The sequence below is a fragment of the Haliotis cracherodii genome, unplaced genomic scaffold, assembly GCF_022045235.1.
Source record: "Haliotis cracherodii isolate W230 unplaced genomic scaffold, xgHalCrac1.p SCAF_6, whole genome shotgun sequence".
Classification (NCBI taxonomy): Eukaryota; Metazoa; Mollusca; class Gastropoda; order Lepetellida; family Haliotidae; genus Haliotis; species Haliotis cracherodii.
In genome coordinates this window covers 46,525,233-46,550,817 of record NW_027266319.1, presented here as the reverse complement: position 1 = coordinate 46,550,817, position 25,585 = coordinate 46,525,233, and the positions used below count along the sequence as shown (strand labels likewise).

At 39.8% G+C, this 25,585-nt stretch overlaps 1 protein-coding gene across 1 annotated transcript in view; it reads right to left on the bottom strand.

Moving 5' to 3' along the window:
• LOC139445013 (CXXC-type zinc finger protein 1-like) overlaps positions 1 to 25,585 on the bottom strand; it is a 101,457-nt gene that overhangs the window by 1,341 nt on the left and 74,531 nt on the right. Inside the window, exons 12-14 of the mRNA XM_071226072.1 lie at positions 22,246 to 22,353; positions 3,708 to 3,851; positions 3,164 to 3,316 (exon numbers count right to left, since the gene is read on the bottom strand). Coding sequence (XP_071082173.1) covers positions 3,164 to 3,316; positions 3,708 to 3,851; positions 22,246 to 22,353 — 405 coding nt within the window. The remainder of the gene's footprint in view (positions 1 to 3,163; positions 3,317 to 3,707; positions 3,852 to 22,245; positions 22,354 to 25,585) is intronic.

The window sequence follows — 25,585 nt, the reverse complement described above, 5'->3', positions numbered from 1 at the left end:
TTTTTTTTTGGGGGGGGGGGGGGGGGGGCGGGCATGTGTGCATGCGTGCGTAAGCATGAGCACTTGTCTGGAGAAATACCAATTTTATGGTGCTATCCCACTGAGAACAACCGTAGTTTTTGACAAGGAGACTCCACTCAGACATATCATATTATTGTTCATATTATTTCTGAGCAGACTCGTCCTTCTTTTACAGGAAAACAACAAGTACAAGTGTCTTTTGGTATGATACAGACAGAAATAAAAATTCAGCTCTAAGCTAGTTGCGTACCCAAGTTATTCCAACTACATAATAATTCCTATCTTCCTGTCCTTGTATATACTGTTTACTTATGCTACCATTACTCTCTAAACTGTAGCAACTTTAGCTGGTCATAAGCGGTGACTATATGGACTATGTGTCTTGGTTGATTGTGTTTCGACAGCCTGGATCCTTGCTCATAATAACAATCACAAGATTACCTGGTCCAGATCTGACAAGCCACTGTCATATTGCTGGTATTTTGCTCTATACAATGTAAAAAACAACAAACAAAGTGCACTATTTCAAGGCAAGGATTTGTGTTGCAGGGGAGATAACTATTCTTCAAGTTAGTACTTAATGGGGCACTTATCTCTGGCTTCTTCACAGCCATCTAACACTGTCCATTAGGGCTCACAAAGTCGACAATGACAATGAAGTCGATTTGCTCGCTAACGCAACTGAGCGTGACAAGAAACTGGGCTACCATCTGTAAGGACAGCGTAAATATATTTTGAGGCAATATCTGTTTTGAACACTGATTGGTTACCCGTGATCTATGAATTGGAAGTCCTTATCTGGAAATACCCCTGATGGTTACAGTTTAATAATAAAAAAAACGTATCCCTGCAGTGAAAGCATTTTAGGATTGCGGATAATAGGATTGCTATATTTTCTTGTCATCCATGGTTCCTGGTCCATGTATAACCCTGCACCTGTTTATTTATTGTCATTCACTTGCAGCTCAGTTAAAGGGCAAGTTCACACGGAAATGAACCAATTTTTCTTGTACTTTATCCACATTAAAAGTGTTAACATAGAAGTGTCATAGACAAAAATATAAAAACATCATATTTAATTAACATATTTTTTGCACTAAAACGATTTATATTTTTCACATTTACCAAGTGTTCTACTTCTATGACGTCATTGGTGCCAATTGATAAACATTATGACGTCATCATGCTTTGTTAGAGCCGCTTCATGTGGTGTAGGTACAGTTTTGTGATTCTAGCGTCTCAGATGCCAGCCAGAATTGTGTTATGCTGAGTCACCACTGCGCCGGAGTGTGTCGTAGACCATGTTGTTTTACCGCAAACTGGTCCTTGATATCTTTTGCGTTGAGAATAGACAGGGACCCAGTTGAATTGGCACCAATTACGTCATAATCTAAGGGGGATAACTCAGGCCTGTTTAGCTCGAAAAACGAAGGCCTCATAACGGCATATCATTTTCACACTATTGTGAGCTTCCTACTTTCACTGTGAAAAAAAATGAGTGTATATTTTCAAACACAGATACTAACTAATTCTAAAATTGCGTTTTGTTTATAAAAAGAAAGAAAGTGATTTTTGCGTGTACACTTCCCCTTTAATGAATTTATTACAGGTATAATTAGTGGTAACACCACTCAGTTTATCTGACAAAGGTTCCCATTTGGCATTTCTTTTGTCTGGGGTAATTATTTAATCTGAATCCAGGTTTGAAGTGAGGTGAAATGTATGTTATGTAATATGCACATGGCAGCCCAGCAAGAGGAGTGATCAGTTGATTTACTTTTTTTGTCAAAGGATTAACAGAAAATACGCTGATTGATAAATCACTCTTATCTTGCACAGGGGATTTGTCAAAAGTAAGTGTTTACATGTGTAGGATTACTAAAGCAGATGGAACACCTCCATATCTGGCGTGAAGTGCCGATGTAAAAACAACAGACTTTGTTCAAAGGATTGTTCATTCATATCTAATTCTGTTTTTTAAAGAACTGTGGACATTATGAAAATAGTTATTACGTGGGCTTTCTCAGCTGACCTTAGAGACTTGACACCTATGTGAAACAAACTAATTGATCAGTTGAGAAACGAACATGGGTTATAATATCCCGAATCGCTGTATATATTTTAAAATATTTGATTGTTACAGAGACACGTGACATCGAATAAGTTTATTTGTACAGCTGCAGACGTATGGGATATTGTTCCTTTATGTGAATGTTCACGGATACATTCCTCGAACAAGGAAACTGCCAAAATTTATACATATAACTTTGGTAGGTTGTAATTATGATATTTGCATTTTGTTTTCATTCATTTGCTGTTGGCCTGAAGGGAATCATTCTTGTTCCTCTAGAGTTCTTTGATGTGAGACAGATGTTGTTTTGACAAGCCTTTTCATTTGTAGGCGTGTATATGTTAGTCAACGTGTAAAATGTGATTCACTCAGGCAATTTATAAAATGTCTTAGTATTTCAATAATTTACAAATTGACTGAAACATCTGTGCATTTATTTAAGAGATTGACTAACAATTATTAAGAGGTTCAAAAGGGCTTAAAACATCACAATAGACTAATTATGCTAGGATTAGAGACCAAAACTATAGAAATGTACTTTAAATTTCATCTTCTTTTAATCCTGTAATTTTCAGTCACTGGGTGAAGAAATTAAAGCATAAAAATGTTTGGAATTTGTTAACATAATAACATAAATGGACAGATTTTTCAGTCAATTTGTTTAGTAACTAAATATTTAGGCTCTTAATAAATTGCCTAAGTGAAAATGTTACACATTTTGACTATAAAATAAACACACGATAAAATATGCAATGCTCAGGTGAAAGATTTACTTTGTGTTGCATGTCAAAATAGTGTAAACAAAAATTGCACAATACCAAGCAAGTGATTTTGAAGATTTAACTGTATTTCAGTTTGTTCATCAATGTGACCATACTCCCTTACACTATCGACAAATGCGCAGCACAGGTCTAGATTTCTGCTATATCATCCGGGTATTCACGGGGAATTGCTGTAGATCAGTGCCCCTTTAAAGTTTGAAACAGCTCAGACCTATCTTGGTCCTCCTTCTGTTAAGTTTCTTGCTTTCAGTGCAAAGCAAAACTTTATTCCAATAGTTCTTCTGCCTACCTGTCTTAGTCTGTTCATGTCAATCTCTGCTCGCCTTAGTTTCTCCCAGCAGTAGTGTTTGAGACATTTCCTCTTAGGTGCTCGACAGTACTCTCCTGTCTCTTCAAATACATTGGCAACAAGGGCACAACCACACACATCATCTGCCGCTATCTGAAGAGAAACAAGTGTAATGGCGAGAAACACGTACACTTTGGCCTCAAATAACAGTTTTCCAGTTCAACTAACTAATGCTGATTTTAAAGTGCTAGCTCACTGAGATACCATGCCGTAGTTCAACATGAATACGTTACTCAGACACAGTATACCAACTCCAAGCTGATCAGTCCCTGTTTAAACCCCTTAATGTTTAAACCAGGCCAGGTAACAACAAGTACCATATATTAGAGTCTTTTGGTATGACATGGCCTGGGATTGAACACCCGACTTCCGCTCTCCAGGCAGTCGTGCTACCACAAGACCATGAGGTGGTCTTCCAACTAACATGAATAGCTTTGCTTTGGCTTCTTAGGATATGACTTCACCTTAGCACGACTAGACTTACTTTGGCTTCCTTTGTGTGTTCTGGACAGAGGACTTTTAATCGCTTGCAGTAAGTCTTCTGTTGAGCATTGTAGTAGTCACAAAACATGGAACTGCCCTCAATTCGGGTCTTGTAGATGGAACCAAACGAGGTCTGAGCCTCAAACTGTAATCAGACAGAACTACTATTGTAATAAATGTCTATTAACAAAGCTCACAAGAATAAATAATAAGGGAATATTTAAGATGTCTATATTAAAAGGCCACTGGCGGGACGTACAAGAAAAATAGCAATATTGTAAATATTTTTTGATTATGTAAAATATTTGGGGTTGGTTTCATTTTCTGTGGTGCCAAAACACTGTAGCTCACCTAGATATGTACTCAACACTTTAAAATGTCAGAGAGCCACTTTATACAAAAAGCTGCAATCAGCATTGCAGCTCAAATAGTTACAAACCTGCCATAATGTTTCTAAATCTAAAAGAATCAATACACAACAGTCAAAGTTACTTTTCACAACGTTTCAACTGTGCGCCTCAAACTCTCAGGAGAACTGTCAATATCTATTATATTTGATATTTATACACTTATCCTGCAATAATCAGAGGGACTGACGATCGCATTTTTCGCATAAGTGTCATGCTCGCATTGATTTCATGATTTACTGAAGATAGATTTGAATATTTCTGAGCAACGATCATGTTTGGGTAAGGGAAGTAATCTTGTCTCTGGTTGCAATTTGATTCAATCGGGCGAACAGTTCCGAGATCGCAGCTTGACTGTTCGGTATGGCCAAAAGGCGGCATCCATGTTGTTCACGCTCCGCTGATCACGGGGCCTTATTTGTCTGTATTCTGCTTATGCCCATGAAACACGGGTGTCAAAACGAATATATTTACCAATTATATGTACGGTCAATTAGCCAGTTCAAGAGACATTCTACCATGACATTAATGAATGCTTGATTCTGATTGGTTAAAAAGAGGTTTCCTTTTTGCTACGGAATCCCCTTTCACAAAAAAACATGAGTATGAATACATAGATAGCCTACATATTGATTCAAAGAAAATGGCTGCCGATCTATCACCCCATACGAACTGTAAAACATATCTATATTTCCTCTAATACACGCTGGGTCTCTAATACCAGACAGATCTCCAATACACGCCGAGTCAAGGGCTCTCGCGAAATTAATAGTCAGCGTATTGTGTAAAATATGGTAGTTTGATATCGGATGTTTGGGGCGTTCTAGGCGGCAACCCTGACTGCTTCGATGATGACATTAAAAGATTTAACGAAGGCATATCTTTTGCATAGAAATGAAATGTTTATGAAACTGTTAGAGAAATGTCCTATGGTGACCAGAATCGGAACAATTTAAGCTATTCCCTCATTGAAACAACCGACAATGGAAGTAAAATATAACATTATAAAAATTGTTTGAAAAAACAACATCACATCAGCAGGGACAGTTAGTCAACGTGTTAATGTTGAACAGCACACTGTGCATCAGTACTGGGTTGTCTTCTGGTTTCCTGCAATTCTTTAACAGCACTGTTACTGTTAACAATTTCTTTGGCAGCCATAACTGAGAGTGCATTGCAGATCTAGTGACAACGGGGACACGTTAGGACGGTTCTCATATCAGGGTGGGGAGGTATAATTCAAAGATTCACACATTCAAAATAAGTGAAAGAGTGATATCTAATAAATTTTGTTTACAAAATAATAATTGTTCATTTTTTGGTAACTTTTTCTGAAACCCACGAACAGGTAGATCTAATTTCATTATTGAAAAACCGACAATGAAAGTGAAATATAACATAATAAAATGTGTTTGAAGACATTTTATTCATGACAACATGGTGTTTACAAACCTTTTTCTGATCGATATCCATTAGCCTACCATCTCCGTCAACCACCACCGTTAGAATTTGGCAGGAGGGGATTTGAAAGTGCATCTGAAAACACTCCCTTTCGAAAGTCCACGAAAACAATGTCCCAACTAAAGTGACAGCTTATCAAACTTGATGAAATTCATTTCAGAAGACACACAATTATGAAAATTATACACGACCTACTATTTCTGGACCAAAAATGTCTAAGTTCTGTCACTATTTGGCTTTTGATCCGTGAAATCTTGAAATTGACAGGTCACACCATGCAGATTCCTCGTTTTAAAATATCCGGGTCGTCTGCAGCCTAAACAGCGGCTGTTCAGTCATACTCAGTTCCATTGGTAATCATATGGATGTACCAGCAGGCTCGATCAATCCCAGTAAATCTACAGGTAAATGTTGAACCACATCATAGATCGGGGTTGTCATCTTGCTTCTTTTAACTAGATCAAGTTAATGTAAACACATGATTGTCAGCCATTGACAGCTGTGAGGTGTGAGTAACCGTGATGTAGGTCAAGTTCTGCCACATCCAAGTTCGGGGTGGAGAGGCATTTACTTTGATGTTATTATTGTTTACTGGGGGTAATTGCTATCTAACTAATAACTCTTAGACATGCTAAATGTATATAAGAATGTAAATTCATAAAGTTTGCTGTAGAAATATATTTGTTTAACATTTTAAAACCTTTTTCTATTACCCTTCACCCCTACAACATAAATGATGGCATGTTCGATTTCCAAGAAATGACCTCTCTCACAAATTGTAATAAAGAGGCTTCTATTCTACAGTGGGACTACATCAAATTTCAAAACACAGTAGGTTTATCTCCTAAATACCCTGGTTCTACCACCTTTAGGTGTAATTACGTTGCATGCCCCTGGTTCACGGTTCGTCTGATCTCCCGTCATAAAACCACGATGTTTATTTACCTGGAGCCTCAGACAGCGCCGACTTCCTGTGTACATGTTCGTACATGGCAATAAATGGTTTGACAGTTATTTGACGAAATCAGTCAATAATTTTTAACACAGTGATGTAATTAAAATTTGTCACTATTCACAACTCCTATTTTGATTTTTCTATTGTTCAGCTGTATTTTCTATCAGTTTTATATGTATAAAAAATCTTCTCTAGTATTTATAAACCAAACCTAAAAACATTATATAAGAACAATTGTGTTTTTAAAACGTAAGTTTTCTATCAAAACAACCATGCAAGTAAGAAATTTCAGCCGTAATATTACTTTAGTTACTCCACAGATTACACATCTTATATGCTGCAAACGCTGCAAAAGTAATGCTACTACGTCACAGCTGCCTCGGTAATTAAGGGCTGGAATGTTTTTGTGAAGGCAGTTAGAGCAGACGAATTTTCCCCCTCGCTGTATAATCACGGTCGCTAACCATATATATGTATTTTTGGCTTGATTTGATTGTCCTTTGGTGAAAACTAATGTTCAATTGTGCAAGCAAACCCTTTTCCCCTGAAAGTTATAAGACAGGAGTCTTTGTTTTTTGTCTGAAATATCAACGATGAAGTTGTTTAAATATTCAGAAATCCATAGTATGGTAAATATTTATTAAATGCATGTCCTGTTTTGAATATATGTATTAGTAAAATCTAAATATTTTTTACATTTGTATACTTATCCTGCATTACTCCTTAATGCATTCACTGCTTACTTACGACAACTAGAAGGACAGCGCTGCGAAGGTCCTGGGTGAAGAAATAAAGTTGTTGTTCTCAAGTCCCAATCAGTGGCCTTCCGTCGCTGTCCTGTGACCTTGATGACACCTAAGGTCATCTTCACATCACTGCCTGTCGCCCAAGCTCTAAGAAAAACATACTTTTGAGGTTTCTGAAGCCTAAGTGGGGAGGCAAGTCTTACGACGGGTGGGGAGGCAAGTCTTACGACGGGTGGGTGGGCCTTAAGCGTAGTAATGCTGGATAAGTATACAAATGTAAAAAATATTTAGATTTTACTAAATTTTTTACTTATCCTGCATTACTCCATAATGCATCTGTATCGGACGGTTTGGAGGTGGGTAAACCTTCAGAATACAGAAACCTCAATAATTCACACCCTGCAATACGACACCAGTTGGTCGATAAACCGTGAAGCGGAAAAGTTCAGACAAAAACGCCATTACGGTAGAGTTGTTAAAAAATCAAAAAAGACTGAACATAGGAATTACAGAGTAATTCCCTATACACGCTTAGTAATAAAGAAAATAATAGCTATTCAGCTAATTCTTTACTTACTGCGTCATAGAGCCGTCGCTGACAAACAAGATTGTCTAATATTCTTCCACTGGTGGCGACTGAGTGACTGCACATGGAAGTTGACTGGCTCTGTATAGGGCGAGTTCATTATTTGCGTCAGGGGTTGGCAATCTGCAGGATAACAACCAGAGGGCCAAACTTCGAACGTCTTCGACATCCTCGAGAGCCCCAACGCAAAGGTTATGACTAACGAAAATATGTGTCGAATCTCCAGAAATATCCTTCCGTGATTGTTCCAAAACCACAATTGCCGTGTTGAGCCCTGGTAAGGCTGACACCTTGAGATCTGAGGGTAATTCGCTCTCGGCGAGTTCCGTTTGGTGATCTCGTAGGCCTGAAGGATTACTGCGCGTAACCATAGAGATATGGTGTTTGCGATTAAGCGACTACCTTCTGTCGTGGACGAACCACGCCTAGTCTTGGAGCGTCAAGAAAACTCGAACTGCTCGCACCGAGCCCAGGAGAACTTCACCATGTACGATTCCCACAATAGTCGATATCGGTGGGATGGTGAAGGAACGGTCGGGTTGGCCTGGTAGTAGATTTTAGCAATAAAATCCCAGCATAACCCTAGATGTCCCGTTCCGTGCGCCCCATGTTCAAAACGGATCCGGGTTGAATCGATCACATGTAGTTCGCTCACCCGTACCGCCATTGCTAATGCCAAGAGAAACCATTGTTTCCTTGGTGATGTCCAAGCTCCTCGCAGCGATAGCCCGTTCGCGGAGCTCTCTATACTATACCGAGAGTGTAACGAAGGTGTCACGCGCTGGGGAGGAGCTTGAAAATGAGGATGCAATGAGGGGCTCGAAGGGGGCCCTCGCAAACCTCGAAGTACCACGTTCAAGTCCCAATCAGGTGGCTGGAACTTGGCCTTCTGATCCTCAAGCCTGAATGAGCATAATATGGCCTGTAGTTCCGTGACCTTTATCACATTGTGATTTTCCGGAAATGGCCAACACTAAGATAATTGCAGCCAATTACGTAGTAATGGTGCTACCTTCCAAGTGTTTTTGGGTACGCAATGTAGGAGGTATTCCTCTAAGAATTGTGACGCAATCGTAGGGTCTTGATTCTTTTCTTCCCTGTAAAAAGTCTCAAGTGATCCCCACTTGTCATCGTCGTCTCTGGGAGAGTAACGATGAATTAAAGCTATAGCTTTGCTGTCCGTGTCGAATTAACCCTTCGCACTTAAACGCCTTATAAAGACGAACCATGCGTGCAGACTTTGGGTGAGGCAATTTTCTGTTGAGGGTGGATGAGTAGGTTGGACCACTGTGAGAGGGGTAGTGAATTGTTTTAGATTTTTCCGAGCTTGACGAACTACCCTCTCGCCGGTTACCAGGGTGCGACCAAAGGAGAGATCGAGATACCTTGTCTCCTTGATCCCCTGTATCACCTTGGGAAGTAAAAGTGGTGGCAGAAAAGTGTTAGTTTTTTGCCCTTCCCAAGTGATACTGAACTCGTCCACCGCCCAAGTCTGCGGATCCGGCAACGGGGAGATATACGTCATGCGTTGGTGGCCTAGACAAGTAATAAACAAGTCAATGTTTGGTTGCCTGAATTCCTGAAGCAGTTACTGGAACGCTTCTGTGAGAAATTTCCACTCGGTGGGAGCCACCCTGTCTGGACGTGATAAAGTATCGGCCAGTCTGTTTCTACATCCGGGGATGTGCTGAACTATGAACTTTAGTCACAGTCGATCCACTAGATGGAACAAATCTGAATGTCTGTAGAAGTAGAGAGTGGGAGTGTGTTGTTCCCCGATTGCACAGGCACCACACCACAGTGCTGTTGTCTGTGGATATTGCGAGTCGGGCTATCTGTAGTTGATTCTGCCAATGTGATATAGCCAGAATTAAAGCTTCCAACTCCAAGTTGTTTATGTGCCACTTCCATTGAGCGCCGGGCCATAGCCCTGAGTTTATCTGGTCTTGTAAGTGAAGACCCCACCCCTGAAAGGGGACGTCCACAAACAGGTGTGTATTCGGGGAAAACCCGAATAAAGAGACTCCGCAGACATTCAACGCCACAAATTGAGGCAATGCTCTAGCTTAGTCGGTAGAGTGATGGCCTTGAGTGGATCCTGACTCCTGATTTAAGGGTTCAGGAAAAAATTGAATTGGTCGCAGTTGTAAGCGGCCCATGCTAGTTAACTCCTGTGCCGAGGTGATTAACCCTAGCAACACTTGCCACTGGCGAAGTGTGTGTGGTTGGTGTAGAGTAGATGACAAAAGAAGTAGAAACTTGTGCCATCTGTCCCTCGGTACAGATAGGATATCCTGGTCTGTCTTGAACAGGTCTCCTATGAACTGAAGTCAATAGGAAGGAGAATACTCCCGACTTCGTCTCGTTGATTGTCTATCCCAGTTATGGACATGTGTTGATGATACAGTAGATCGCCCTCCAACTACGACTCGAACCAAGTGTTCGTCACGTGTTGATAGTTATTGGCTTCATTACTCCTGTAAATAGCCATAAGTGTCACTGACATGTCAAATGGGAAATACTACCATTGGTAGTGAACCCCAATGAACTGGACCTGAAAAGTCTACGGTTGGGATGGATAGTCGAGACTGATCAAGAATCAAAGGTTCGTTGAACACAGAGAGATTGTGGATCATTCTCATCTTGTCTGGGTCCTTCATGAGTACCAGGTAGGTGTGAGGATAAAACCCCGGTGTAAAAACTGGGTTGTGAACCCACTCTACAGCTCTTCTTACCAACAGTATGTCAATGTTGGATTTTCCCAATCAAACTGTGGTCAACGGTGGGGTTATCTCTACCCGTATACGGACACCATGATATAGTGCGATAAGTACGAAATCGTCCTTGAGACTTGTCTCTGCCACTCCCTTTCTCAGTAAGGGAATGCTGGTCTTCCCTGAGAAACGCGCGTCAAGGCTTATATAATTCCCTGACTTGCCAGCCCGCTTGGACTTTCCAAGCTTTTTGGGAACTTGACGTGCGTGTCTGCGATCTGTTCGTTGAACAGGGGAGTAGATGACCAAGGTTGACGTAATAGACTGCCCTTGAAACCAGCATCTCAGTTGGAAACGCTATAAAGTCTTGGGTGTAACGGTAATCTCCGTCAGAACGGTCTCAAGATGAATTTTCCTGTGGTCAAACTGACGCTGTAGGAAAAACACCATAGTTTGGAATTGATCTAATCAGATAGGGTTATCCTCTAATAGATTCTGATCCACTGCAAACATTGATGATATTGGTCGCTTAAATGACGGAGCAAAAGTGAGTTTTGGAGAAGTCTTCCTCCAATGGCCTCGTGGTGTCCCTCTTATTTACCCTGTTATCAGGGGAGGGCGTTACTGACACGAGATGTTCTGCTACCCAATCGGGTACATGTGCTAAGCTGATCATGTGCCGGTTACGTAACCGAGTACACTGTAAGCCTTGGGCTAACGTCATTGTAGAGACCTTGATTGGTACGCAGACGCTGCGCTCAGCGCAGGTCTGGAATGTTGGAACAGCGCTAAGCTGATCGTGCGACGTTTGCGTAAAAGGAGCGCATTGGGTAGCAGTCAGACGCTGCGCTCAGCGCAGGTCTATGCTGGATATGTTAAAACAGCGCTAAACTGATCGTGTGACGCTTGCGTAATAGGAACGCTTGGGTAGCAGTCAGACGCTGCGCTCGGCGCAGGTCTATGCTGGATATGTTGGAACAGCGCTAAGCTGATCGTGCGTCGCTTGCGTAATAGAAGTGCTTGGGTTGTAGTCAGACAGACAGACAGACAATTGTTTATTTACGTCTCACTTCTGTACAACATACTACATACATATATACATAGAACATAGATAAAAGTACAGAACCACTCAGTATGAGTTATGAGAGACGAGGTCACATAAAAATAAATACAAGGTATAATTTATAAGTGGTAAAATATATCACGAAGGTAAATCATTATATAAAATATTCTTGCGTTTTTCGAGTAAAAGTTTGCAGGTTTTGGCCGTTAGAAACAACAAATCATCATTGGACATAATAAAAGAGAACTTATCAACATCAGATAAAACTTGAAAAGTAGCACAGAGATTCGCACATGTAGTTAAAAGGCTATCAGTAATGTTTTTATATAAAGGACAATGAAATAAAACATGAACAGGGGAGTAGATGACCAAGGTTGACGTAATAGACTGCCCTTGAAACCAGCATCTCAGTTGGAAACGCTATAAAGTCTTGGGTGTAACGGTAATCTCCGTCAGAACGGTCTCAAGATGAATTTTCCTGTGGTCAAACTGACGCTGTAGGAAACACACCATAGTTTGGAATTGATCTAATCAGATAGGGTTATCCTCTAATAGATTCTGATCCACTGCAAACATTGATGATATTGGTCGCTTAAATGACGGAGCAAAAGTGAGTTTTGGAGAAGTCTTCCTCCAATGACCTCGTGGTGTCCCTCTTATTTACCCTGTTATCAGGGGAGGGCGTTACTGACACGAGATGTTCTGCTACCCAATCGGGTACATGTGCTAAGCTGATCATGTGCCGGTTACGTAACCGAGTACACTGTAAGCCTTGGGCTAACGTCATTGTAGAGACCTTGATTGGTACGCAGACACTGCGCTCAGCGCAGGTCTGGAATGTTGGAACAGCGCTAAGCTGATCGTGCGACGTTTGCGTAAAAGGAGCGCATTGGGTAGCAGTCAGACGCTGCGCTCGGCGCAGGTCTATGCTGGATATGTTAAAACAGCGCTAAACTGATCGTGTGACGCTTGCGTAATAGGAACGTTTGGGTAGCAGTCAGACGCTGCGCTCGGCGCAGGTCCATGCTGGATATGTTGGAACAGCGCTAAGCTGATCGTGCGTCGCTTGCGTAATAGAAGTGCTTGGGTTGTAGTCAAGTGCTGCGCTCGGCGCAGATAAATCAGACACAAAGCTCAAAAGTATTGACTGGATCAAGGCTTGCGTCTAATCTACCCCCATCATAGCATCTTGATACGCTGGTGTTGTCGCCGACCTCAGATTAACATACATGTATCTGGAAGTGTCCGGCGGCTGAAAAAATAAGAGCAGTTACGATACTCACAAAATCCTCCGGTATTGTTGATTTCGGTGGATGGTGTACTTCTGCAGTCACAGGCGTCATAATACCTGCCGATAATAACGGTTGGGTGGTAATGACCGAACCATGTCATTCGCTATTCTGCGATAGTGACATTCCTCTCGTCTCACGACGGAATAACTGCAGAATATGATTGTGAGTAATCTGCTTTTATATAGTGAACTCGTTGGATTAGAGATTTACACAAAAATTACATTTTGAATTTTGGCGAGCACATCTACATGCATGCCTAGGACCGTGGATAAAGATCTTTGGGCGAATATTCCACGACAATATGTACACCACGCAAACATAAGTTACGCAATTAAACCATTGAAGAAATGGTACTGGAAGAATGTCGTAGAATTGAACAGTAATCTATCGGCAAAAATACGAATTGCAAGGGTATACAATATTTTTATATACGCAATTCAATGTAAACCAAGGCTATTTACATTTAGAGATTGGAGAGCACATCTGCGCGCAAACCAACCAACGTGGATGATAATCTTTGTAAGGTTTTTTCCACGACAATTAGTACAATGCTCAAAGGTATGTTACACAATTAAACCCTTGTTGATGAGACAATACTGGAAGAGTGCCGAAGAATTTGAACACTAATCTATCGGCAAAATTATGACTTGCAAAGGTATACAATATCTTTGTATGCGCAACTAAATGTAGACCAAGGGTATTTATATTTTCATTTAGGGTTTGGAGAGCACATCTGCGTACAGACCAAACAACGTGGATGATAATCTTTATAAGATTTTTCCCACGACAATTAGTACCACGCTCAATCATAAGTTGCACAATTACGCCATTGTTGATGAAGCGGTACTGGAATAATGCCATAGAATTGAACAATAATCTATCGGCAAAACTACGAGTTGCAAGAGTATACAATAGTTCATATACGCAACTCAATGTAAACCAAAAAGACCTACAAAAAACTATTTAATCGCATAAACATAGGTACGCAATAAAAGAATTGTTGATAAAGCGGGACTGGAAGAATGCCGTAGATTTGATATTAATCTATCGGCAACTATATTTTTAACGAGTATACAATAATTTGAGTATACGCAACTCACTGTTACGCCAAAGCTAGTAGTATTTAAGAACATAAGAATATGTTATACATACGTAGCTGAGAATTGTAACAATATGACTACCTTGGCAGGCAAACGATTGTAACACAATTCAAAATGGCGGCGAACAACAATATTTTGGCGGGAAAAAAGACAAGAGTCTTTACACGCCTAATTAATTCACATAAAACTACACAACATGGTGAAAGTAATATGAACAGAATACATCACCCATCGCAGATCAATTTTTAAGATTGTAGACAAACTGAAGGTCTAAAATTAATCCAAAAGGAGAGCTCCGCTTGGACACGTCCTAGCTGTGCTGCGACAAGCAGTGATGTGAAGATGACCTAAGGTGTCATCAAGGTCACAGGACAGCGACGGAAGGCCACTGATTGGGACTTGAGAACAACAACTTTATTTCTTCACCCAGGACCTTCGCAGCGCTGTCCTTCTAGTTGTCGTAAGTAAGCAGTGAATGCATTAAGCAGTAATGCAGGATAAGTAAAAAATTATATTATTATGTTAATATGGACAATGGTAAAATTCATTATCACAGTGCTATTCACAAATGTATGTAAATCTGCTTCGTGATGAAAGAAGCATGGCAATAAATGTATGCATCTGATTCTTCATTTGTTCTGTATTCTTTGATGAGAATGAGTTTCGTTAATGATGATCACTCTCACAGATTATTTGATAAGAGGATGGGACTTTAACTGGAGAATAGTTATGAAAAATATATATATAAGTATAGGCGGTCTGTGCACATGTGGTGAAACTGATACCTCATTGATTTGATAATCAGGACTTGGAAATTATGGTCTGTCGTTAAATTGATTTTAAAATATATGGTTTTGACTGTAGTACGTCCTGACATGATAATATTATGTTGTAAACAACTTATCTTATCTTATGTTAAGTAAAACAATTATTGATAACTTCCTGAATTCCAATTGTTCAATGAACAGAATTATTCAAAGCTCTGGCTTGAGACAACAATAAATTAGATGTTACCAAAGATTGTCCATTTTATGATCTTAGGCACATGTCGGCGCACTTACATGTGTCTAGACAACTGTCTGTTATAATTAAATCTATAATTAAATGGCAGCTGCCATCCAGCAGAATACTTAATCTTGAGACCTATTATTGTCTTGTCGAGTCAAGTGCGGGTCTCTCTCTCACCTTAGGGAGAATGCGACTGTAAAAGCCCCTCGCTAGACAGACAAGTAGTGAATGTTTGAGATAAGTTTATTATTTATTATATATAGTTTAAACTCAATAGATAATTCATAGTCTTTTTATTGTTCAAATACTAATAAAACATATTTAACTTGTTCCTTCTAAACATACTTCCAAACCATTTCAAACCATTCCAAGTCATTCCAAACATTTCCTGTTTTGGAAATATGTTTGGAAATGTTGCCAATCCAATTTTGGATTTTCCGTAAAGATCGATCCTCCCAAGCTTTGGAAAGGTTGGAATGAGCGATCTTTCCAAAGCAATCCAATGTTCATTCCAAATTGGAATGGACGTTCCTTGGTCTTGTGTACATTCCAAAGAAGGTCCTTATGGAGAGGAAGCATAGCAGGTGTAAACATTACCTATGTAATGCAGGATAAGAATATAAATATCAAACATATTGTGTGTTAATACTAATATAATGCAAATTAATTCCCACAGCAGGATGGTGAGCAAATCTCAAGGGCAAGTTGATCTGTGATGAACATTGTGATTTGGTACTGTGACCTGTATCCAAGGGTCTTGGCTGTATATAGTGAGACTGCACATCTATAAGTTGATCTGTCAGATGAATCCCATTGATGTATACCAGTCCAGAAACTTGCTGCACAAATCATTGACTAGGTAATAAATACAATTAAATAAACGTCGACAGTTTATTTCATCTTCTTGCATTAGTCATAATGAACAGAAGAATGAATAAGAAATCTGATCTTTCCTCCATGTCAGAATGTTGAGATCTGATCTGTCCTCCATGTCAGAATGTTGAGATCTGCTCTGTCCTCCATGTCAGAATGTTGAGATCTGATCTGTCCTCCATGTCAGAATGTTGAGATCTGATCTTTCCTCCATGTCAGAATGTTGAGATCTGATCTGTCCTCCATGTCAGAATGTTGAGATCTGATCTTTCCTCCATGTCAGAATGTTGAGATGTGATCTTTCCTCCATGTCAGAATGTTGAGATGTGATCTTTCCTCCATGTCAGAATGTTGAGATCTGATCTGTCCTCCATGTCAGGATGTTGAGATGTGATCTTTCCTCCATGTCAGAATGTTGAGATCTGATCTTTCCTCCATGTCAGAATGTTGAGATCTGATCTGTCCTCCATGTCAGAATGTTGAGATCTGATCTGTCCTCCATGTCAGAATGTTGAGATGTGATCTGTCCTCCATGTCAGAATGTTGAGATCTGATTGGGTCACATGAACTTGATAACATACTATGTATCCCTGGTGGGGAAGAAATAAATCCCTTACACCCCATCGCAGGGTGCATGTGGATTTCTGAACAGGAGAATAAATCCCTCATATCCCACTACTAGCAAAAAGCAGCATGATGTTTATGAGTCACATGACACAACAATAGTTAGTTCAACAGAACAGCTCTCATCTATCAATTTTCTATTTGTTTTAAATTTTTTCAATTCATGTAAAATAACAGATTGAAACATGTCCTGTGCTAAATTTTGTACCAGGAGCCAGACGCATAAAACCCCTGGTTTGCGGTACAAAAACTAATGTGGGACACATAAAACCACATATACCCCTCATGATACAGCAACAAATTATAGTGTGCCTGTGTTATAATACAGAAGAATGCGGGACTTGCCTCGAATGCCACTCCCACAGGTTAACCTAAACATTATCCAAGGTTCGAGGTATAAGACAAGGAGAGTGCCTACCAGAACACTATCTGCGACGTCTTGGGTTGGCAACCACTGTCCTACCACCAATGGCCCCAAAACTCCTAATTCCTCTACGGACTGGTCTCAGAGACAGTGTCTTGCAAATCGAGTGATGTATTGCCTCAATGCTCAAATTGCACATAGTAGCAATTCCATGTCAATACTACACCATGACAAAACTGTTCCAATTGGACCTTTGTAATGCTGAGGGTGTGTAGTTCCCCTGGACATACAGCTGTAGTGAGCACTATAAAAAATGGCATCTTCCTGGTCACACAATCTAGTGATGCAGATGCCAATGGTTTTTAAGGAGCCTGGCGAAGGTTACCTAGTATGATGTCCCAAGCTGGTGGATGAAAATTCTGCATTTGGTCTTCCAGTTTATAGGCCTTTAAAATGAGCTGGACCTCAGGTATACATGAAACCTTCACAACTCAAAGTACCTTTAAAACAGAGCTGATGTCTGCATAAGTTGAGTCAGACATAAGTACACCATGAAGTCAGCGATGAACTGCGGAGAAGCCTCCATAAGAAACTTGTCATCATTGAGGACTCTAGCGGAGTGACGATGTGCCTTGGCAACCGTCAAAGCAGTCCATCCGGAGTAACCTTTGGACGTCAAAGCCTCAAAGCTACTTGCATATGGTCCAGGCATGAAGATGGTACATGCTGAGATTTGAATGCGGATGGTGACTTTCGGGATGTAGGAGCAGTTGCGGCAGATCTGGCAAATGTTGATGTTTGTTTCTGACAGGAACCAAGTTCTGGTTGTTCAACAGGGTGCAACCAAAATCAGACTGAGATCCACAGTACCACCGTTAGTAGTAAGGGTGACAGAGTTGCATACAGAAATAAAGGCAGAAATGAAGCCCTTCCCATGTGATCAAGAAGGAATGCAAAGCCCTTGATCTATGCCTGGGGGTCTAATAGATGGGCAAACGGTGATTCAGGCTGGTTGCAAACAGATCTATGTTATGGTAGCTGAGAGTCTTGACAAAGTGTTGCTGGAAGACTGTCAAGGAAGCGGTGTACCAGACAGCTGTGGAGCTGTCAGTTTCAGTCCCTAAAGTCCTGTGCTGTTGTCAAGAGATCTAGGAGGACTTGCCAATCTTTCAGGCATACACTGGGGGTATCAGCGCCTGGTTCGTGTGCCACCATTCTTTTTGGACATTGATGAACACAGCCCAGTTGAAGTAGTAGAGTAACTGGAGCTGGCGCATTTGTTTTGGTGATGGAGAAAGCAGTCATCCAGATAGGTGTGGAAGTGGAGACCACATGTGTGGAGGTAGACTGTGGTAAATCTCATCACTCACATAAAAAGCCATGAGGAAATGCCAAATGGCAGGACCACATGCTGGTAATGCCAACCTCCTTTGGAAAACCTGAAATATGGAGGATTGTATCCTGAAGGTTGATGCTGCTGACGAACTGCCCTGGGTAAAAGGTGGTCCTGAGAGACACACCAATGTGGTTAACTTGAACCACAGAGGGCACTCCAGATAATCTCTGTTGAAGATGTCTATGTGAATCATTCTCCATTTGCTTGAACCCTTGACCAGAAACACAGGAGAATAGAATCCTTGCCCACAAGTGTTGACAGCACCTCTTGCGCCTGCTTCTGTGCTAGAATGTCTACATTTGATTGAAGCAGCATAATTTCCTCTAAGTTCCTTCCCTTGGGGAGTGGTGATGTTATTAATTGAGGCGCTGTGTGAAGGCAGAGCTTGTATGCCTCTCCCACAAAAATGCTGTTTGCCGCTCTTCAGATTTGAAAAAGGGACACTCTCTTTGGCTGGTAGGTGCCAGACTGAGTGCCTACATGGCGCTGAATAGCTTGAAGAGTCCTTGTGGGATCGATCATCTTCCTCCTTAGAAATAGGAGCTGGTTGGTAAACAAAGAGGAGTGGACCATGGTTGATGGGTCAATCAATTATTATATGCAGCAACCTAGAGTGATGATGGCATAAGCCGAACGATTTTTGGGCCTTGCGTATTAACAACCGACTGCAGATGTTGAACTAGGGCTAGCGTGTTCAACTCAAATTGGCTGCGGAGATCACTGTCACATAGATGGATATCAGAGAATGACGTAGCTCTGTCTCAACAGCCGCTAGTTTGGCGTCTGGCGTCTTAAAAGGCATAGTCTATGCAGTGAAAAACAACCTTCTTATAGGAAGCATCTTGAAAGGCCCGCGATAGTGACCCCAATAATTAATTTCAAGGGTCCTTGCAGGCAAAGTAATTTAATAGCGTAGTGTACTGTACTGAATCAATGATCATTTGGACAGTGGTCATAATTGATGGATGAAATAATAGAGTAAGTGCTCTTGATACACTGCAGGCATCATGAATATAAATGTGTTTCCTTCTGGATGCAGTAATATTTTCTTCTGCGTCCATTCTCAACATTTGTGTGTACTGGATGCACATTTAAGCGTTGTTTAAAACTCTGCAACCTGATGGGTAACCTGTCTACTATCCAGATCATCATCGTGGAAACGGCTCTCGTCCATATCCTCAAGGTCATCATAATCACAGGGTGCTTTCTGCTTTCCCTGCGCTGTTCCAAGTTCCCCTGCCATGAGGTAGAGTCCTGGTGCCAATTAGCATCCTCTCAAATATGATCGTGGTTTGATTACCTGAGGGACCAAAGACATCATCTTAGCATGAAGTGTGTTGACAAGCTACTTCAACGATGCTTTGTGTAAAGTTGTACTAGTAGCTGCCGGAGTGGACAGTGGAACAGTAGTAATTGTAGCAGACAAGAAATCGCCGATCTCATCCCTTGACATGGCTCTGTGATTTTCTGTGTAGATTTAAATTCTGCAGCAGTCAATAGCAAACACAGTTCATATTAGTGTGTTGTAGTGCACTATTGTTGGCAATTAGAGCACCCTAGACGTGGGTCCCACACCGTGTCATTCACTGTAACATACAAAACATTGTTCAAATTAAAGAAGTCCCATTAATCAGTTGACAAACCATCAAACGAAACGATCAGAACCTAAAAAACAAACACCAAAGGTGAATGAATTTAAAAATAGAAATTAATGCCCATCAGTGAGCATAAAACAAATCAGATGCGAGAGTGAAAATGACACATAGCAGATGACATGAAACAAAATGATGGCCCGATCAATATGATAATTTCGAAGAAGAAATCTCATATAAGCCACCCAAGACTTGAAAGTGATAACCAACAGCCTAAGCAAATCATCACAGATGTATCTAATACGAATATAGCCAATGCTTCACAAAGGATATAAAAGGGTGGGAGCTTCTCATGACAGGACTTGTCTCTGTCAGCAAAAACAACAAGAATGTCGTGATCAGCTTGGGTTGTGTGATGGCTGGTTTTTTGGCAATTTGTTTATGGAGAGGTTCTCTCTTACTGGGAGATCTCTCTTGGGATTATATTTCAGTTCTACAGCAAGCGATTGCATTATTTATAATGTAGGAAAAGTTAAATATGTATTCTTCTAATGCAATACAATTTTAACAAGAGTTTGCCACTAATGTGGCTATATCCCCTGCCCCTGTCACAGAATTTATGACATAATTAAATCTAAACAAAACCTAACCTTTTTTAACCGAGGTGGAACTTGTTGTCATGGAAATTGTAAAAAAAAGAAGAGTTTGCCACTAACGTGGCCATATCTCCTGCCCAGCAAATGAAATGTATATTATGTCAACAATAGTGAAATTTGATCACACAAACACATACATTTGAAAATATTCAAAATTATTTAAGGTGTAAAAGGCAGCAGGGGAGCATCTACTTGATGCAAAATATCCTGAAGAAACAAAATAAAATGCTGCAAAACACAATTTCTATGAAGTTCAAGGAAAAAAATTAAAACTTCTCCACAAAAAACATGATGGAAGTACAAACTGACAAAACCAGTTACTACATTTACTACTCAATGGGAGAAAGAAAAAACATTACAAGTCATGTTACCGGCACTCACTGCGACGAAGTAGGCTGCCATGAGTGCCACACACATTCTATGTTGTGGCTTTTTAACAATATGGTCATACGATGTGATATGATAAAGTGAAAAATAAAACAAGACAATATTATAATTGTGAATGCTAAAACTCTACAGCACAAAAGTCTTCATAGCAACATGAGCTGAAAATTGTAAAAAGTTTCATAGAGAAGTATGCCATCTTATCGCACACTCATCTCTGTCATAATCAATGCAGAAGTAGGGATGATGGATTTGATAATGAAGTCATTAAACGAAAGTTACACTAAACCATTATTAAGACACATACGGACAACTTGGTAGAACGCATGCAGTTTCCCCTACTATGGGAGATACCTCAAACACAAAATGTAGGCACAAAAAAAACCTTTATTATGACTTATAAGATTCCTTAAACAGGTTATATGGATATCAAGTTGAATTTTTTGGCATTTAAAAGAAGAATTCATAAATATCTAAAAGTTCAACTTGTTGCCATGGAAAAATAAAAAAATTATAAATTTCTAAAATTTCTAAATAGCAAAAGGCACCAGTTCAGCATGTACCTGACAGACCTGCAAAGTTTCATGAAAAAATATTGAATGGTTTGTGAGTTATGCTCCAGAAACGAACCCTACCCTCACAGAAACTAGGTCCATCTTGTTGCCATGGAAACGTAAATAAAAAATAAACATTTCTAAAATTTCTAAATAACAAGAGGCACCAGTTCAACATGTACTTGACAGACATGCAAAGTTTCATGAAAAAATATTGAACGGTTTCTGAATTATGCTCCGGAAACGAAACGTGATGGACGGACGGACGGACGGACAGAGGCCCTTTCTATATCCCCTGCCAACTTTGTTGGACGGGGCATAACAATTGTTTTGCAAACACCACATCAAAATCCTAATGACTGAACAAAACATTATGTCATCATAAGGAAAACCAAGTTCAGCATCCTCAGTCTGGCAATTTCAGAGAAACACCCCTGCAGTTTGAGAGAATTTAAGAGCATTACAACGCATTTTGAACAAAAATTGCAGTGTAATGGACTTACCAACATTTTTCAATATGTCTACCATAGTGCAGTGGCAATACTGAACATTGGATTTGAACCTCGTGACCAAATGGGGTATCATCATTGGTGGGAACATGCACGTTACGTTCACGCTTCATTGGTCGTGGAGGAGACAATGTCGCCAGGGATGAGTGACAAACAGGCCATGACATGAGCTCACCTCACTTTCAGTCAGGTGAGCTAAAGTTGAAGTCAAAATAGGCCTCTGGTTATGCTGAGTTACAATGATTGTAAATGTACCTTAGCAAAGCACCTCTCCATGTGTTTGAGCGCCCCCCTCTGGTTGATCTCACCCCCACAAGTAACACAATATATGGTGAACTCTGTGTCATCCTCAGCTTCAGTGCCCTGCAGAGAGACAGTAAAACATGATGTACCAGCACTCTCACTGGTATTGACTTCAATGAGTAAATCAAAACACAAGGTTTTTACACCAAGATTTTAAACATGACTACATGTCTATCACAGATGACTGAAGTAAATATGAGAAAAGGACGCTTTTGGCAACATTGTAGTTGTCAACTTTATGTTAACTAATATATTTTAAGAGCAACATTCTGACATCATCAACACAACAAACACACATGGATCATATATCTTTACACAGTATGGAAAATGGCTATGCAATTGGCTACATGTAGATCAAAATGTGTAAGAAAGTTAAAAGAAGATCAAAGAGTGGCAATGAAAATCTTAGCTGGTAGTACACCATCACTTGACACGGATAGAGAGATTAACTTCATCAGGACAACTACAACCAGAGTATCACAACTTCAGGACCACCTTTTAAGTAATACTTATGAGGACACAATGTTTTCAAATACAATTCTCAGATAATTTTGTGATGCCTTGAGTGACATATTTGTTGAATATGCAGTCAAAAAAATATTGCAAGATAAGACATGGATTAGAATTGGTCTTTAGCCAAACGGGATCGGGTGGTCAGGCTCGCCGACTTGGTTGATGCATGTCATGGTATCCCAATTGCATGGATTGATGCTCATGATGTCAGTACATACAAAGTCACATTCAACAGTCCTATTGCGATATCAATCATTCCAGTCAAATTTCAAAAGACACTAAGAACTATCAAATTTCTTCCTGATAAAACATACTGATATTAATTGGGAAAAGATTTTTCTACCACATGGCAAAAACAGAAGCAGCCCAAGATTCACCTTTTCCTAAATGCCCAAAAAACTTTCCCCTCATGCCCTTTTTCTACAAATCAGTTGACCTCACACTTGTCTACATTTTAACAAAAAGACATCAATTCCCCTCACCTTTAAATATGGGCATAAAATCACAAAAAGTATGTCATACACTTCATTATATCAAAACAGGTTAAGCCTACAGCTTGTGAGTATGTTTTGTCAAATTCCAGTCATGAGTGCTCAAGATATTGTGCAATCAAGTTTGCTGGGACATGAAGTTCACACAGTCATCTTAACCTTCAACATCATCCTATTGCATGCCAGAACATTACTTGTTGCAAATTAAGAAGTCTCCATACCATCCTAATAATACCTCCTGAATGAAGTCATTTTATGAGTAAATGACCTTGAAACAAACTTGTCATTTGCCTGCCATCTTTGTTTTCTTCATGAGTTAATCTGAAATTTCCTGAAATTTGAACCATGTTTCATAATTTTGACCTCAAGTGAAAATGATCCTACATGGGGGGACATCCAAAGTTGGATTGAGACACCGCCTTAGAGATATGTACATAAAGTTTGATCAAATTCCAATCACAACTGACATTATCCTGTACTAAACATTTTTGATGCCTAATGAGTGACCTTGACCTTCATTGTAATCAAATGTCAGACATCAATGTTTCTAACATCTGTTATAAGCATGTGGTTGGCTGCTTAAAGTATGTAAACTGCTTGTGTCCAGTATTCACCTATCACATCCACCAGGTACCTTGTGCTTGTTGTACGAACATGGTGTACATAATCACAACATGAAAAACAAGCATGATTCAAGGATCTTGTTTAAAAGTAAATCTTTCTTATTTGCACAACATGATTGTTTTGATGACAAGTAACAAGTGAGAAAAGTCTTTGTGGTATTTGAATGGAGTGGCTGAGAGATTTGTCTGTGAAAATGTAACTGGTCTAGCCAGAGCTTTATATCTCTGTGTTATGGGATTTCGGACACATAAAAAAACATTCATAGTTTTCTCCCTAATCACATCAACAACCGTCAAACATCTCCTTCACTTTTAAAAGACAACTTTCTCTTAAAAACAAGCCATCATCTGAGGATTTACAATGTCTTTGTGATGCTACACCCCTCTTCATAAACATGAGTAATCCTGATAAACATGGCCGTCTGAAAACGCATGACCTCTGAAAACCTATGATCCGAAGATAATGCCATTTTTAAGTTCAGCAATTATACAAGTCCCAGGACTGAACATGTGAAACTGCCACAGTTACTGACAATAATACCACCTTGTTTCCCAATAACCTCAAAGGTGACCTTGACTTGTGCAACCAACGTGTAGGGTTTGCACAGATAAATGCAAATGTAGCGGCCATAACATTTCCGAGTCCCGTGATGGGATTCGAACCAAGGACCTTCTGATCAGAAGTTGGACGCCTCGTCCACATGACCAAAGAGGTTAACCCCGTCAGCAAGCTGACAAGGTAAGGATGTCATCTGTGGGATGACTCCACGCCCTGCTACACAAACATTACGTTTCATGTCTCTGAAATGAAAAATGATATTGTCTCAATCTAATTTGGATACTTGGGACTAGGGCTGCAACGATACAGGAAGGTCACGATACGATACACATCTCGATATTTTGGTCACGATACGATACGATACGATACGTATCTCGATACGCAATGATAAAAAAAAACAAGACTTAAAGCAAGTCAAGTTTGAACCTTTCATGATTTTGGAACAGTCAAAATTATTTTATAATAACAAGACTACTGAAGTTGTTCAGCTCCAAAGTGGAACTTTCTCTAACTTTCCTTGAAAACGATTCAAAGTTCAAACACCAGAAAATAATTAAGTACTCAACCAGTGATACAACTTCAAAGAATTTTGATGCAATGGTCGAAGAAATTGTATCTGAAATTATTGTTTTATCAGGAATAATATATTCCAATATCGTGTTACCCTAGTTGCAGCTTTTACTATATATATATTTAAAATTATAAGAACCACAAGTGTAGCATTTTGGTACTGGTGATTGCTGTTGCAGGATATTTTTACGTATGGAACAATTTGACCAGTCACGCTAGGGACTTCCCGTGCTACATGTATTTCGATTGTGAAAACGTTATGTTGACATTGCCACAAATATGACTTTCAAAGTATGGCATTTTTAATATATGTATCCATTCTCTAGCAACTAAAGTTTTTTTCAATGCGTCAAAAGCGGTAATCTGACGGTGGTTGCTGTATCTCTTCACACACGATTTCACCTAACTTAATGAAAACAATATTAAATGCAATTTTGAATAAAACTTTTCAAATATATTACAAACACAAGTCCAGATATACAATGAACATGTTAATACCAAGATAGTATAAAAATGGTACTGAATTGCGTACTTCA